At 41.7% G+C, this 16,902-nt stretch overlaps 1 protein-coding gene across 1 annotated transcript in view; it reads right to left on the reverse strand.

Moving 5' to 3' along the window:
- Positions 1 to 2,809: 2,809 nt before the first annotated feature.
- The window catches only part of fgd6 (FYVE, RhoGEF and PH domain containing 6), a 34,435-nt gene continuing 20,342 nt past the window's right edge, over positions 2,810 to 16,902 (reverse strand). The window contains exons 4-21 of the mRNA XM_005747240.1: positions 15,752 to 15,819; positions 15,643 to 15,673; positions 11,345 to 11,496; positions 9,088 to 9,244; positions 8,775 to 8,862; positions 8,247 to 8,297; positions 8,098 to 8,156; positions 7,941 to 8,012; positions 7,158 to 7,226; positions 6,989 to 7,072; positions 5,547 to 5,626; positions 5,362 to 5,464; positions 5,131 to 5,274; positions 4,942 to 5,044; positions 4,584 to 4,678; positions 4,370 to 4,498; positions 4,141 to 4,289; positions 2,810 to 3,619 (exon numbers count right to left, since the gene is read on the reverse strand). Coding sequence (XP_005747297.1) covers positions 3,577 to 3,619; positions 4,141 to 4,289; positions 4,370 to 4,498; positions 4,584 to 4,678; positions 4,942 to 5,044; positions 5,131 to 5,274; positions 5,362 to 5,464; positions 5,547 to 5,626; positions 6,989 to 7,072; positions 7,158 to 7,226; positions 7,941 to 8,012; positions 8,098 to 8,156; positions 8,247 to 8,297; positions 8,775 to 8,862; positions 9,088 to 9,244; positions 11,345 to 11,496; positions 15,643 to 15,673; positions 15,752 to 15,819 — 1,677 coding nt within the window. The 3' untranslated portion in view covers positions 2,810 to 3,576. The remainder of the gene's footprint in view (positions 3,620 to 4,140; positions 4,290 to 4,369; positions 4,499 to 4,583; positions 4,679 to 4,941; positions 5,045 to 5,130; positions 5,275 to 5,361; positions 5,465 to 5,546; positions 5,627 to 6,988; positions 7,073 to 7,157; positions 7,227 to 7,940; positions 8,013 to 8,097; positions 8,157 to 8,246; positions 8,298 to 8,774; positions 8,863 to 9,087; positions 9,245 to 11,344; positions 11,497 to 15,642; positions 15,674 to 15,751; positions 15,820 to 16,902) is intronic.

Genomic DNA, 16,902 nt, shown 5'->3' on the forward strand with positions numbered 1-16,902 from the left:
TTCGTTTTAAATTTCGATAAAACAGAGGCAGTATATTGTTCTCGTAAGTGGACATCAGGCCCTTGTAGAGCAAAATTTAGTATTTTGGTCTAAATAACCCAAAATGTGACATATGTGGACGCCAGGTCCTAGGAGGTTAAGCAAGATCCGATGTCCACTACAAGAGGGAGAGACGATTTGAAAAAAGCTTTACTGATGTTTATATTCTTTCCTTATGGCACGCAGATGTATTAACTTAGAAACCACATTAATTTGAGCACTCGTGCTTTGGTCTTTGTTGAATGTGAATGTGCGTGTACGAATAAGTTGATTTTAACACCATTTTAACACCATCAAACCTAATATTGATCAACTGTTTAATAAATTAACCCGGGCAGAGCACCTTAACCTTATCCAGAAACCCCCTAGAACATAATGACAAGTGCTGAACTTGAGATGACAGATAAAATGACTACCTCCAGTCGACTCAAAGATATTTACTCCCTATGATGCTACCGGGAAGAAATCTTTCAGACACGGTAATCTCTAGGTCTCCAGAGCAAACAGATGAGTTACCCTTTTCTTTTGAAGTCGTCTACGTGACTGTTGAAGACTCCATGCAAAAGTGTGGTTACAGAATGATGCTTTGGATCAAACCGTCCAAAGTAAAACATTTCTGGTGCCATGGAAGACATCCAGGATGTGATTTTAAGAGCACTGACCCCAACAGAGGAAAAAGAAAGTGACAGACTGTGTGAACCACAGTCAAGTCCAGATTCTCCTCCCAAAAATAAAACCGTCTCCTGTGTGAAGTGTACTAGAGCAGGACCAACCTCCAGAACAAAGCCCTGAGCCTGGACCAATCACTGACACTGGGCCTACAGAAGGTCAAAGTCAGCCATCAACCTCTAAGAACTTACAGGAGGATCCCCCTAAAAGTTTGATATCACTTCTTGCTGCTGAGAGAATTGCCAATGACTGCATTTCTTGGATCATGAAGATCCTCAAGAAATGCATATTCCACACAGAAGGCATTTTGAATTTTGACGAAATGAAAGCCGTCATCAGATGTCTTACAGATGTCTTACAGATGTGGTTGTAGATAACATCACAAGCACATAATACCTGAGTGCTCTTAAGAAAAACATGCACCATCATGCATTATCAAGAAAATGAGTGAAGCCCTCATCGAGGAGTTTGGCTCTCCAGATGAGCTTTTGCATACAAACACATTCTGATTTTTTGTTGTGCTTTATTGTGTTGTCAAGTATGGAATTTGTGCATTCTGGTCATCAGTACTGGTTTTGTATTAGAGCAGAATTTAAAGTAGTATTGGATAAAAGTGGTTGGGTGCAAGATGAACACAATTCATGAAACCATTAAATGTTGCTATTACAGCCAGTAAATGAATATCTGTGGTGAGTTTAACAGTTTTCAGGGATTTAAGCACATTTCTGCACATAGAATGATCCAAAATGAAAAGTCTAAAGCAAAAAGCCTGAGTAAGATGGACATTCTCATCACGGTCTCCTAGTCCTCCTTTTTTCTTTCCCTCTCCTCCTTACTGCTCTTTCCTGAGCTCTTCTCCTGGGTCCTCACCCTCCAACTCCAAGGACCTGGAGGTTAATGAAGAACGTCAGTTGATGCCGGATCATTGAAATAACTGCATTTGTGAAGCTGCCTCTCTTTGCTTGTATGTTTGCTTTGTTTTACTCTGTTTAACTTACCCCTATTGTCTTCTGTGTAGAAGCCTAAAAGAAATCTGACAGAGAATTGTGAATCTAGACAAATTCACTAACTGGAAACCTTCTGCCTCAAGCATTGTGAAACACTTTGTTGTAAATAAACCTGCCACTTCAGAGAAGATCAGTTTTCATGAAATTGAAGAAAATCAGGTTTTTAAGCACCTATGTAAGATTTGTAATTTAAGAAAAATCTTGGGCCTTAAAATAGATGCATGACTGAATGTCAGAGCAGAGCAGTACGTTCTCAGGACCTCCCTGGTATGTTGCAGGTCTAACTTAGACAGGCAGCCATTCACCTTTACATTCACACAATTTAGAAATCACTATTTAACCTAATATGCATGTCTTTGGACTGTGGAAGGAAGGCAGAGGACCCAAAGAACCTAACCAGTAGGTGGATTCAGACTCTTCTTGCTGTGAGGTGACAGCGCTAATGATTGTGGCACCAAATAGCCACTGCTTTTAATCACAGAAATGAAGACAAGAGGATACGTTTTATATTCATATATATTTTATTAAAAACTGTTTCCTGACAGTTTAGAAATGCTGTTTATAAGAGACTCTAACGCGTATAGAGTGGATGTTTACAAATGTTATTGAATAAGCTCTGATGACACTCTCCCCCCTTTTTATTACTTTACTAAAAAAAAAGTTTCTGTTTCTGGGTTTGTTCAAATGTGACATCAACACACAGACTGTGTGCAACAAACAAACAGACTGCAACAAAATGCAGTTTTTTTAAACATGTTGAAAGGCTGAGAACCCTAGCGGGACGCGGGACAGTGCGCCATGCATGTCCTACACTGCAAGAAATTTCAATCTGTGCTGCTGCAGTCTATCTCAAACAGGAGGATATAGAAGGCACAAAGTCTGCTAAATGCAAGAATGAATATTTCCTTAGAAATATATAGTTCATGTGTATTGCCTACAGTGTTTTCTCATTAAAAAAAGCCCCATGTATTAAAAATAAAATTATTTTGAAGGGTATGAAGGTCTCTGATAACAAACCCTGACTCCCAAAATTAAATGCAGCCTGCGCTTTTTAAACAATAAATCTTCCTATTTTATAAATATTAGCTCTCGGCTTTAAAAAACAACAATAACAACAACAACAGCAAAAAAAAACAAAACAAGGTCAGCGTTGTTCTTTAATGTACACAGTTTTACCCTTTGACCACTTCCTATGTGGCTCAACAGGCCAAAAAACCTATATACAATAATCTTCATGACACTTCCAGTTGTCTCCAGGATGTTTGTTATTAAAGAACCTCTTGACCAGAGAGATGCATTTAAAGAGCAGAATGTCCACTTCCTGTTTCTGTTAAAGCCTGATTTTCACATTAAAAGCCCATGCTGTTACATATATGAACTCTCCTCAGACATTAGTGCCAATCACACATGATTGGTATTTTATGTTATTTGTGTGCAGCCAGTATGAAGTTTGTTTCACACGGATTCCTTCGCCCAACAGCGTTTGAAAAATCATCCCCAGACTTCCGACTTCCAAGGATTTCCGAGGGACTTTAAAAAGCCCAGTCAACTGTTTGGTCTCACTTCCACACACGTGCTTCTGGACTTGACCTTTGACCCGCAGCTGCTACTCGCTTTTTGCACTGCTGAGCATCAGAAGCTGAAAATAAGTTCAGAAAAACCAGTTCTTGGAGAGCTAAAGGAGTCTGGCTTCCAAGCAGAGTTTGTGACGCTCTGCAGCAGGCTTCAGTTTAAGGTAGACAGTCCACCTGGAGTCCTTCCTGAGCTGGTGACCTCTGACCTGTGATCAATCAGGGGTCGTAAGTTGTCTTTCAACTGGCTCCGGGGCTGTCACACAACTTCACTACTGAAAAAAGGGGGATTACTGCTCGAGAATCATTGCCTCCTGGAAGGCTTCGATCCATCTGAAAGTAAGAATGCCAAAAACAGAAAATAAGCTGAATTACTATTGAGTTTTAATGCACTCGGATCAACTTTTTGATCTTATTCACAGCAAGATCTGTTTAAGCAATAGTTATTTATGTTACTTTCTGACATCAAAATGTAGGAAAAGAAACCGCCTAACCCACATAGTGATGTGGATGTTTACCTAAGTGTCACTTTCTAAAGATCAGAACAGATCAAACATCCCGAGTATCAACGATTGTTTCTGACTGTCAGTGAAACTGAAATTGTGATATATCCCATAATACTGAAGCTATACTGAACAGAGACTAGATTTCAGCTTCAGATTAGGACAAACGGAGTGTTTTAAAATGTGTTTGTTAGCTGTGAAAATGCAACATGAAATCAGCTCATTGCCTGCTCTCTGGATATTAACAGTATTAACAACCACACTGGAATCAAACACCTGTTTCATGTAGTTACCACAAATGCAAACAAAAATCTCTAATATTACCACATTACTGGACTGTTTGTCAGATACCTCTGTGCCGTGGGGATGTCGTCAGCTTTGAAGATGTAGAACAGTGTGTTTTTGTGATACAGCTTGAACTGCAGCTTCTGAGCGGGTCCGTTCTTCTCCTCTCTCAGGAAGAAACCCAGCAAAGGTTGGCTCTCCAACGCTGCCACATCCTACACGGAAAAAATACGCGTTTAAAGTCTGAAAAAATGCACAGCTTACAGAAAAACATGAGATCACTTAGCTACAGTACCTCGCTGGCAGCGTAGGTGTACAGGACTTTATTCTTAATGACAAACCACAGCCTCTTCCACTGCTTCTTGTTGCCTTTTGACCTGTTTAGGTAGCCACTCATGGAGGAATTCTCAGTGTTGGCAGACACCTGGTAAACATGCAAAAAATGAATCCTTGCAATGCCAAAGATGCAAAATAACATCACACATTTGACATAAATTTAGCCCGTTTACCTCTTTCAGTGCAGCAGGAATCTTCTTCTGTTTCCTGGTGAAGGAGAAAGCTCCAGATTTGATGGGAGAAATTGATGTTGAAGCACAGCGGTCACCTAAAATATGATAACATGTTACTAAATAGGACAGAAGACAGGAGTTATACCAAAAAGTAAATAACCTACAGTGTAGAAAATTTAGTTTTATCCTTAATTGATTAAGACTTCAGGCTGTGAAAATGTCCATAAGTGTACGTATCAAATTATAAAATCATCAGATCTCAGTTCTTTGGCGCTTTTTGCCTTTTCACATCCTTCCAAACACTTAAACTGAGACATCCTGCTGCTGGTTATCCAGCGCAACCTTCCTCTGTACTCACTGTTCTCCTGTAGCTTTGCAAAGCAGTGATCACACACACGAGCTGGTTGGTTCTTTAAGTACTCCAGGTAGTATTTGTTGGCAGAGCACGCCTGACACACCACCTGTTGGACGCACACAGAGCCGCCATGAGAAGAGGGTCATGTAATAGAAAATGTGACGGAGTGGCCGTTGTTATAGCGATACAGACCTTTCCACAGGCGCGACAATGGTGCCTCCTCCAAGTGAGGGTGAACTCGCAGGTGCAGATCATACACATGGTGGCCCTCAGGTCTGGGATCCAGATGGGAGCCTTTGAGCCCAACGGGGCACCGCTATCAACGACCCCCTCCGACTGCGGCGAGAGAGGCTTCGGGTTAATATGGATGCACACCAGGTGAAATTATCACACTGTCCACCCACATAGACGTCACGTTCTTACCTCCTCCTGACTTCGGCTCGATATGAAGGTGATTTTCTTCTTCGTGTAGTCGTCTATGGCCTTGGCGATGGCCTCCAGCCACTCGTCTCTCTCGGTAGCTGAGCTGTGAACACAAGCAGCACTCGTGAGTTTACAGCTCACGATGGGTGCACAAAATCTGATGCAGTACTCGCCCGAGTGCTTACCTCGCTGACAGGATGAAAGAGCGTTCAACGCTCTCGATGTTCAGCTCGTTCTGATAGGCCTCCTGGCTGGGCTTACTCACCTGCAAAAATTCAAAAGCAAATAAACTGAAGCTGCTGCTGACACACAACAGGCAGTATTTCAGTGTAGATGCAACACGAGTAAATGTGTAGTAGAGGGTTTAAAAGAAAACCCCCAGCAGATCCCCCGACTGCAGCTTTTAGGACTACAATTTTTTCAGTTTTGTTGCTGAAACGACACTTTCATAAACTTTATATAATCGTTTACTGAAGATTTTACTCAGACTTTGACTTTTTAAAAAAATCAGACTCAGATTTTGCTCAGGCTGTTGTTAGCTCATGAACACTGAAGGGAGAGCTCCATGGAATGGGTTTCAATGGCCGAGCGGCCTCATTCAAGCCATACGTCACCAAGAATAATGCAAAGAGTCAGATGCAGTGGTGTAAAGCACACCGCCACTGGATTCTAGAGCAGTGGAGACGTGTGCTCGGGAGTGATAAATGATCTGATGGATGAGTCTTGGCAGTCGGCAGGAGAACGATACTTTTCTGACTGCATTTTGCCAAGTGTTAAGTTTGGTGGATGGGGGATTATGATGTGGGGTTGTTTTTTAGGAGTTTGGCTCGGCCCCTTAGTTCCAGTGAAAGGAACTCGTAATGCATCAGCATACCAATCCAATCCAATCCAACTTTATTTACAAAGCACTTTGAAGCCAACACAGGACCAAAGTGCTTACAGCAAGTTAGTTAAGAACAATAGATAAAACGAAACGGCAAAAACTAAAAACGAATAAAAAATAAATAAATAAATAATAAAATAAAAATCAAATAACAATTCATAATTAAAATGAATACCAAGACATTTCTTGCTCCCAACTTTGTGGGAACAGTTTGGGGATGGCCTCTTCCTGCTCCAACATGACTGCGCACCCTTGCACAAAGCAGATCCATAAAGACATGGATGAGTGAGTTTGGTGTAGAAGTAGTTGACTGGCTTGCACAGAGACCGTTCCTAAGCCCAACAGAACACCTTTGGGATGAAATAGAACGGATAATGCGAGCCAAACTTTCTCATCCAACATCAACGTCTGATCTCAGAACTCACAAACACTCCGAAAGCTTCTGAAAAACCTTCCCAGAAGAGTTGAAGCTGTTATAGACGCATCATATTACATCCTATTGCAAGTGCCTTGAATAAAAAGCAAAGACCTTATATTTCAGTTGTGGCAAATTCAAAACCTGCAAGTCCCACCACACCTCTTACGCTCAACTGGCCCGCACATCACTTCCAGTTCACAATAACGTTTGATTGGCCTAGGGGTAAACAGGTTTTCAGCTGGTCTTGGATCTGCTGGTGGATCTCTAAGTGATAAAGTCAGCAATAAGAAAGTTAAGAAAGACAAGAAACCACCACCGTCTCTAACCTTCATCCCAGCCAGAGAAAGGACACTGTTGAGTTTATACTGGGCAGACTGGACTGGAGTGGTGTACATGAGCGCATCATTAAACTGAAAAAACAATCAGAAACAATAAAATGAGGCAGGCAGTGTGAGTGTAATGGTGAAGATTGTGTTGAATTCACTGGCTGCTCACCAGGAAGAACATTCGTGGCTGCATGACTTTTCTGGACAGCTTCATCAGCGTGCCCTCCTTCAGAAACACCTGCAAACACGGAGACATTATAAGGTTACACCGTGCAAATAATCCACAGCGGTGTAATTATCTCTGCACACTTACAGCATTTATGACAACCTAACCACAGTTTACTCTCACTGAGAACATGCAGTGTAATAGTCAAGCATACATGATTTCAGCTGCAAGTTAGCGTGGAGACATGATGCTCTCATTTTTACGGAAGAGGATTAGTGGTGGGCACATCTTTTTTTTTTCTTCTTTCCCAGAATTCTGAGAAAAGTCAGAATTCTAAGAAAAAAGTCAGAATTTTGAGAAAAAAGTCAGAATTTTGAGATTAATGTCAGAATTTTGAGAAAAAAGTCAGAATTTTGAGATTAATGTCAGAATTCTGAGGGGGAAAAAAAAATCTGAATTCTGAATTAAATTTCAAAATTCTGAAAAACAAGAGTCAGAATTCTAAGAAAAAAGTCAGAATTCTGAATTTAAGGTCAGATTTCTGAGATTAAATAAAGAATTTGGACTTTTTTTCTCAAAATTCAGACTTTAATCTCAGAATTCTAGAAAAGAAGAAAAAAAAATGTGCCCACTTTTTTTTCCCCAGTGGCCCTAATCCTCCATAAATTTTGCTTACCGCATGCTGCTTGTGTTACTTATTTGTGTTGCTGTTGCTTAAACAATCTCCCACTGTCAGACCACTCTGTTAAGGCTGTTGGCAAAAAAATAACATTTTGAGTGACATACCCTGCCTGGCTGAACGATCTCATGGTGCCCAGTGAGGCTGTACTGAATCTGCATCAGCTTCTGAAAGTTATCCTGCAAAAACAAACCACCAAACACCTCAAGTGGCTTTCCATCACTGCAAAAACGTTGAAAGGCTTTAAAGGGAATCAGGTGTTACCCCTTGCTTCATGATGTCATTCGCATGGTTGGCCACCTCCTTCACGATACTGAGGGCGGCTGCATGGACAGCAAAGATAAAGCATCAGTGTTAAAGTGCCCAGCACAAAGGTGGAAACAGGAAGCAGTGAGGGATGTCCTTTATCTAACCTTGTGTGTCTTTGTAATCTTCAGAGTCCTCTGGAAGGTTCTTCAGGTAATCTAGGGAATAAAAACAGCGGGCCAGATTACAGACCTTCAGCTCATCAAGGATATACAACCATAGCTTTATTTTGTTGTGAAGAACTTTTCTTCTTCTTTTTTCTAGACTCTGGCGTCATTTTGGGTTTAGTTTAGACTTAAAGTCCCAGAACATCCATAAAAGAAAAGAAGTTTTGTACTTTTTGTCTGAAACATTTTTTTCCCTCTTTGATATCAGAAGCCTCAGCTCAGTGTGCTGACAGCTTCTTATTTTCCTCAAAGTAATAAAGTAAATAATTGTAACTTTGTTCTGCAGAAAACAGGCTCTCCTTCGATCATCGTATTTGTCCACTGGGTGGCAGTGCACTCCCAAAACACCAGGACAGTTAAAACTTGACTTTACTCCAGCTTTCGTTCTCGTGCCGCCAATAAAAAGATTCAACAAAGTTTTGACCTGCAGCGTGTTGAAGCAGTGAATACACCTCTCTGAGTTTGTACCTGTGAGCAACAGCTGGTACTGAGGGATCCTCTGCACTGGTTTCAGCAGGTAGTGTTTCAGAGCCAAGCTGGCACACCTTGGGCTCATCTGAGACAAAACAAGAGCAGAGTCACTCTAAATGCTGATGCAAAACCCAAACAGATGCACAGACACAGCAAATCCCAATTATCCCACAGATATGAGAGGTTTCAGATATTATCTAAAGACCTTTTTTATTATTATGGCTATGATGGTGCAGAGGCTTCTGATATTTCTTTTTTTCATTTAAATTCTTCACTGAAGTCCTGGCTGGAAAAAAGTTTGGATCTCTACCTCAAACTCTCGGACAACGGCTGCAAACGCGGGGTTCTTCCTGCACTGCTCGTCCAGCAGAGCCACGTTGTTGTCAAACTGACGGATGTAGGTGGAGTACATCTTCAGGTAAGGACCTTTCTGTACGAAAATGTCCGACAGCCTCTGATGGTCGCTCCTGTAACCAGATAGACATAAAGTTTCCTGAAGTCAATGAAACAGCTCTGATATATTAAAGCAGAAAAAAGAACTTCAGTTGGAAATCATCATGGGGAAAAACATCCAACTACAGAGAAGCAATCGTCTTGCATTTAATTTAATGTGTCCAAGTACTTCACTCTCATGTTTAACAGTTTTTATGACACATGAATTGTGATAAATATAAAAAACTGTAACTCTAAATAAGCAACTAAAAGTCAGGATGTGTCAGCAGCACTGCGGTTACTAGTCTAACTTGCCTGGAAGTTCAGTGTTAAATTCCTGGAATATTCATATTATAACAGTTTAATTCAATTTTGGCCATTCTGGTTATCTTTCCTACATGTTCAGAGCGCTGTCTTAAGATGTAGAAACACAAAGATACAACAGAAACCTTCAGGACTTAATCTAACGTCTGAATTTTAACCATACAGAGTGCAGCTGCTGGACCAAAACTAGGAAAGTAGAGTATCACGTGTCATTATGAGTATTTCTGCACTATATTTATTTTAGGATAAGTTTTAAAATGCTCATATTTTGAGTCTATAGCTGTCGTCAAACAGGCACAGCAGCCCTGAACGTTTCTCAGTGGATGTTTCCGGAGCGAGCTGCATGTGAGAAGGCCAGTGTCTGACTCAGCAGGACTGGACATTAAACAGTCTCATTGCGCCCCAGAACAAAGAGTGTGTGAGGCAACACTGCCTAATCCAGTGTGCTGACTTTAATGTGTCTAAAGAACGCTTTCCTTTTGTGAGAAAGGGCAGCTGTTGACAATAACCTTACTTAATTCTTCAAAGATTGTCCCAACTTCATGTGTAAAAAGATCAGAGAGGATCAGCTCTTTGCTGTTAGGGTGACTCAGCTCATGAAAAACCTCCCTGAGGAGCTCTGACTCAACAAATCACCTCTAAAAACTCCTGTCAAGACACCCTTTACTTTATGATACATTATGAACATATAATAAGATGAATCTCACTGGGTTTTTTTTTTTAAAGTAATAGTTCTGATGAGAAATGTATTTATTGGTCCTTTATCTGACACAGTTCCACATGTAAAGTTTCAAATTGACCTCCAATAAACTTTATTGAGCATCTAAATCATAATGATGATTCAGTATGCTGGGAGTAGCTACTGGTCTCGAGATATAAGACTAGAGAGTCGAGGAAGTATTGCTTACAAACTCCACAGGACTTTAAACAACATTCTCAAAACGAGGGACTGGTGTTTCACTTCAGTTTATGGTATAATAATAAAGTGAAACTATGACAAAAAATAAAGGATCAATGAGCACGTTCTCCTCTGAGCTCATCGTTTTTTTCCCATTACTGTTATAAAGGCTTTTTTGATATAACTTATTTTAATACTGTATTAATGCAGTAGGTGTCTGATTAGGGCATAACTTTGCTTCTTTACCAACTAATAAACTGACTAAAACATAATCACTTTTTTATGACCCACTCGAGTAAAAAAAAAGGACAATAAAGTAACGTGTGCTCTCATGAGCCAATGAGAGTGCAGCGTTCTTTGGCTTCTCAGATGCAGATGCGTCAGATGCACTCATGACATCAGGTTTCAGAAAGCTAAAGGGATGACGACTAAATAAAGCTCGAGACTTGACAAACTAAAGCTTTATTTCAACTTTTGTGTTGAATCTAGTAAAGCCCACCGCTTAGCTGATGCAAGTGTACAACACCGTTACTTTTTATGATGCCATTGACTCTTGCTTGTGATGTCCCTGCGTTGGTGTGCAGTTTAGCACACCAAAACATTTGATTTGAAAAATGATGCCAGAAGAAGATGAAGAAGAAGAAGTAGCAGGAAATGAAATGGAGATAACTACAGCTCTGAACAGGCCAATCACAGTCACTGTGGACTGCATTAATGTGACAAGTAGTTACAGTTACATTTAGGGAAGTGTATGTCAGGATGGATTTGTGGATGCTGCTTTCATCTTGCATCTTTTCCATCTCTATAAAAGGAACCTTATGTTCCACTTTTAAAGCCTTATAAGGTGTAGTTCAGCTACAAAGATGCTTTCTGTGCTGTGATAGTGAGAAAGAAAACTGTGTGTTTGTGTTACCAGTGTGCCACTCTCTCCTCCAGCTCTCTCAGCAGGTCTTTGTTGAGCTGGTACAGCTGAGGCAGGTAGTACAGGATCTGACAGAGGATCCGCTCATCTACCACCGGCTTCCCATTCTGACGGGTTGCCTTGGCAACGGCATCCCGAAAATCCTGGAGAGAAACGCATGGGTTAATTCTTCTAACAAAACTTTGCACACACACAGACACAGCTGGGCAGTCTGGAAGTGACACATGACGACAAACTTTACTACAACTGATCAGGAGCACCTCATAAACTGCCCGCTCCTCCACCCTCCCCGTCCACACCTCTGCACATATTTTATGACACACACACATCCACCCCCACCCACACACATGGAGCTGAGTCAGCACTTTGACTTTGTCCAGCATGCCAACACACACATCCACCTGGAAGGAAGTAGGGAGGTGACAAGGAATCCCGACGTCCTGGATAACTCGCGCTCTCTCACTCACAAATATATCCACTGCTTGGCATTACAGACGATAAGCACAGTTTGTACAACAATTAGCAAAACACAATATTACAATCGTAGCTGTCATGTGTTTGTTTAGCTCGTCGCCCATTTATCTTATTGCCTTTGTAAAACCAGATATCCCTCTTTATCTGGGACTGAATGGCATTTTCATTCCTTGTCCCACACCTCGACTCCTTATTTGGGAAAGCGCTTTTTTTAAAGTCTCATTTTTACCCAAAATATATAAAGGGAAGGCTTTTTATTCTAGACAGAAAAGGTCAATTATAGTCTATTTAGCATCACCAATGAACCTGACCTCATCTGTGCTTTTGGACTCTGGCAGCAAGCCGGAGCACCCGGAGAGAACTCCTTGCTGTGAGGCAACAGTGCTAACCACTTAACCACCGTGCCGCCCCCTATCTTAGCTCATCTTAACTAATTAGCATGTGTACCCAGAATGGACATTGTGTGGATATACAGCCAATTTACAACCAAATAATCACATGAAAATTAATTAGTGGCTCTAATCTCTATCGTAGCCTCTCCTTTCACTCTCAACTAAACTCAGATGTGAAGGGACAGTTTTCTTTTAAAAGCCATGACTGGCTGACCAGATGTATCCCAGAAAACAACAGCCGTGAGACTTTAGTGCTTCCATGCATTCATTTTGAAACTTTTAATAAGTGATCCCTTCATTTTGGTGTTTAGGTGATAATTAAGGAGAGCAGAATCTAACATTAAATCAACCATGACCCCTAAATCCCTAAAAATATGAGCGCGGTATTTCATTACAGGACAATATAAAGCGCCTCAAACATTCAGGCCTGTAACATTTCTTTAGTTGGCCTGCTCTCGCCAACACTCCAAAATATTGTCAGGGATGACTCAGTTGACTTGAACGTCACTTTGTGCCCACACGTCTGTAAAGCAGCACCTCTGTGGGCTTTGACCCACTGAACTCTCAGATGAGCATTCATCTTTTCTAATGAAGGTTTTTGCACTGAAGCCCTGCTAGAACCTCCTTTCTTTGACTGTTTTATGCCGAAACAGCCTGATCACATGACCTCACTGATATTCCAAGTCAACGTTTTAAAAGGTGTAACTTTCCTTTTAACTTTACGCCCATCAACCACACTCTTCCAGCCTTTTAGGACCCCTAAAACAATTCATCCTTCTTTCCCACTGTCCTTCCTCAGGTGAAGGATAATGCTCTGATCACCGTTTTCATTTACTGTTCCAGCAGTTTGGTAGAAACTCTAAACTCACAATCTAAAACACAAAAAAAATAAAACAAAACGTGAATGTGCAGCTCTTTTGACACAATAACATAATTAACAGAATCAATCTTTCAGCACATCTCAAAGCATGGCTGGATGTTAAATGCTTCATTGTTCTGTGTCTCTTTCTGGAAGTTTCTGCATGTGTTTCTCAACACATTATTCAGATTTTCCTTTTAATTTGTCTCATCTGTTATTCAAAAAAGGATTTGCATATGATCTCCATTATGTTACTCGCTAATGTTTTACCTAATGTACAGATTAGACAGATAATGAACCTCTCTGAACCTAACTCAAAAAGCTAGAAAGAGTTGAAACACTTAAACTAAAACCTTATTATCGCACATATAAAACACCTACATATGTTGTTAGTGTATATTTTAAAGCGGTTCCTAGCAGGACATGAGGATCGAACAAATGGGGAATGAAAATCTCTGGTCCTACAGGTAAATCGACAACCTGCAGTTAAAACAAAGACAGAGGTCGACTGGGGAGAAACAAAAAAAAAAAAAGAATTAAAAAATTAAACAACTGGATGAACATACCACAAATATGCAGTACACTCATGAGCCCACGCACCTACCTGCACACACACACACACACACACATACTGAGGATTATCTGAGGCATGTGCGTGTCTGGAGGTCGCCTCTGTGGCCTGAGGAAGCAGCTGCTGCGCGCCCGGGCTGGCCGCGGAGAGGGAAGAATGCGATCTGACCTCCTTTCTTGGACAGAGGTCTGCACCTCGCCCTCCCCCGTCAGCCACAGGGCGGCGTTTTCTACTAATCCCACGGCGGTTTCACTAAAGCCATGTCTGAGGCGGAAAGACAGGTGGGCCCTCGGCGTGGGTCATCTGAACCCGCTCACCTGGGATTCCCCCTGGGAACAACGCCTGCTGCAGTCCGTCCTTGGACTAAACTTAAACAAAGGCACAGCTTTCCTGTCTAAACGTCTGAGCTGAAAGTTGAACAATCGATAAATCAGCTGATAGAAAATTAATCAGCAACACTCAGTGAGCCAAACTAAGGTCAAATACAGTAATAAATCATTTTATTACTGCCCTCATGAGTGCTTATGAGTGGACTGGTGTGAGGTGAGTGGGTAAATCTGTATTAAGTCATAACATCTGCCTGGTTCTTCACTCTCTTTTTTAACAGGGATTTAATACACTGGCAAAAACACCAGGAAGAGGGCAGAGTCGCAGGCAGCCAGCTCTGGTGAGCAAAGCAAATATTGTGTTGGTGTGGCTGCTAGTTTTCCATGAGGTGTGCACTGGTGCACAATGATAAGCGCCACAGTTGAGGTTATTTGCGCCTGATGTTGTCCCTCAGAAGCCCCCAGAGGTTGCATGGAGGTGGCTGCACTCCTGGGCTGAATCACCATCTTCAGTACAGTACAGTAAGGACTAACCCAGGTTGTAGCTAGAAACCGAACTCCGGATTTCACTGTTGTTTTGAAGTTTTGATTCTTGTAGTTTGTGTTTTTCGATTCTGTTTGGATTTTTTTAAATGTCACTCTCCTCTTTGTTTTTCTTCTCATCGGTTCCCGATTGTCTCCATTTTCACTCAGTATTTGTTTTTTTGGTTGATTGTTCTCTTCCTGTTTTACTTAGGTAGTTGGTTTTCTTTCAAGTCTTGTTTTTGCTTTTACTTCCTCTTTTGTGACCATCTGTTTTGCCCTCATTGGTTAATTACTTTCACCTGCCTGTCACTCCCTTCCTGTTAGTATAAATAATCCCGCCTTCCTTTTGTTGAAACGCCTTTTTGTCTCATCTTCTTTGGATTTTGTTGGACTTTTGTGTTTCATTTTGAACTTTTCATCAGCCACAACAAAAGGCTCTTCTTTTGTTGAATATTCAGCTTGAGGTTTCCATCCTTTTCTTCCTCTCCACATCAAACCTGACACTCATCACGTGTGATGATCCTCCTTCACATGAAAGATTTCTCTTTCTATCGATGCTTTATAGTTCAAATCAGTAATAGTCAGCAGATTTGTTAGCAGCATAACTGCAGTTAATTGCAATATTCAAAAAGAATCACTGGGCCATCACACACAAATGTCTGCAGGCCAACTCTCCCAAAATATGTCAAACAGACTAAATGAGCCACCAGGCAAACTCCACAGCCCACAGCTCATTCTTTTTCTTGTGCCTACACTCTTCTCTCAGTGCATCTCTGTAATGGATCTGATCAAAGCACCTCCTCCCCCACCTTGTGGCCATGCATTTATCTGCCCACCACGGCCCCCCAGAAAATCAGAAACACTCCGTTGCAGCAACTTTAAAAGCCTCAGCTGTAGATTGTAACTGCATTAATCAACTCAGCCAGGGCACTCGAGCAAAGACAACTGCAGTCAAGGGCCCACTAATTCAAATCCATCCTAGGGAAAAGGCTTTGATCACCACTCAAGACAGTTACAGCACAGTGCCAGCACCAAAACATACAGTGCTGCTTATTATGCTGGGCACTCTCTTTGCTCTGGCTGCTAAATTAAGTCATGGAAATCCTCCTTTAATAAAAGTCTTGACTGAACAAGACACTTACTATGTGCAGAAGCTTCAGGACATCCACAAACCTGATAAAAGAGAGAAACACGTCCGTTAGACAGCCACGGATTACAGTACAGATGCTACCTCGTGACTGAAGCACTTACACTTTCTCCGAGCTCATGATCTCCTGGGCGATGTGCACCACCTTCTTCCTCTTCATCTCGTCTTCTTGCTAAAGTTTCACAAAAAAGACAAAACACAGACGGTCAGGACGGTGCCAGAGAGACGCCGGCACCAAAACAGTTTAAAGTTAACTCACAGGTTCGCTGCAAATCACCATGATCACCGGTGCTGGTGTTTAAAGACCATTAAGGTTCTTTCAAACAACATAAAGCAGGAACCTTTCCCTCCTCTCTGCCTGTCTCCTCTCCCCATCTCTCACCAACAGTGTGCTGTTGAATGGGAAAGGGGGAGGGCGGATTCTCTTTGACTTAATTTGGATGCCGGCCTTGGCCCCTGCTTGACCGAAATGGCCGACTGGTCCTATCGGAGCCTGTATTTGTGATACCCCGGCGCTCTGAGAGCCATCAGACACAGGTGCTGACAGTATTGACTCTTTCAGCCATTGAGGGAGCTATTCCTGAACCTGTAGCCCTTCTGTGTTTGCTCAACATCCCCCACTTTCAACACACAAACACACCCACTTCTGAAAAGCTTTTAAAGGCAACAAACACACTCGGCAGGATGCATGTGAGCACATAGCCTCCAGCTGCTGCGGTGACAGTTGAGTCACCGGGAGAGATACGAGTCGTCCGTTGTGACCTGTAAATGATCTGCCAGCTTCACATGCTGACATCATATTTTAAGAGCGCTTGGAGATGTTTTTCCATAGATGTTTCCCTGGAAATATGCTCACTTCAGCCCTTGTAATAATTCTGTAGCATTTTCCACTAAGTGTGAATAAAAACAGCCACTTTAAGACTATGGTTTCCGATTAGTGTGGTTGGGAATGAGACTAAAAATAACATTTCTCTGTTTTTCTTGTTTTAACCTCTTCAAGTGTCTAAAAACTACAAATAGTGGAGTCTTAGTAATCATGCTATGGGTGATAGTCACCATTAATGTGACTATTGTGGCTCGGGCCACAGACTGTATATAAAAGAGGGATGGAGCCTCTAGGTCTAAAGAGGAATTAGTAGAAGTAGCTTCTGAATGAGCATGTCCCCTCTGAGACTCACCCCTGACTCGTGATGTTGGGCGAACACCAAATCGTTCAAGTGGACATGAAGCACTACATGTATAAAGGCTAATTTTC

This window comes from Pundamilia nyererei, unplaced genomic scaffold (assembly GCF_000239375.1).
Source record: "Pundamilia nyererei isolate P.nyererei 1_Seehausen unplaced genomic scaffold, PunNye1.0 scaffold00192, whole genome shotgun sequence".
Taxonomy (NCBI): domain Eukaryota; kingdom Metazoa; phylum Chordata; class Actinopteri; order Cichliformes; family Cichlidae; genus Pundamilia; species Pundamilia nyererei.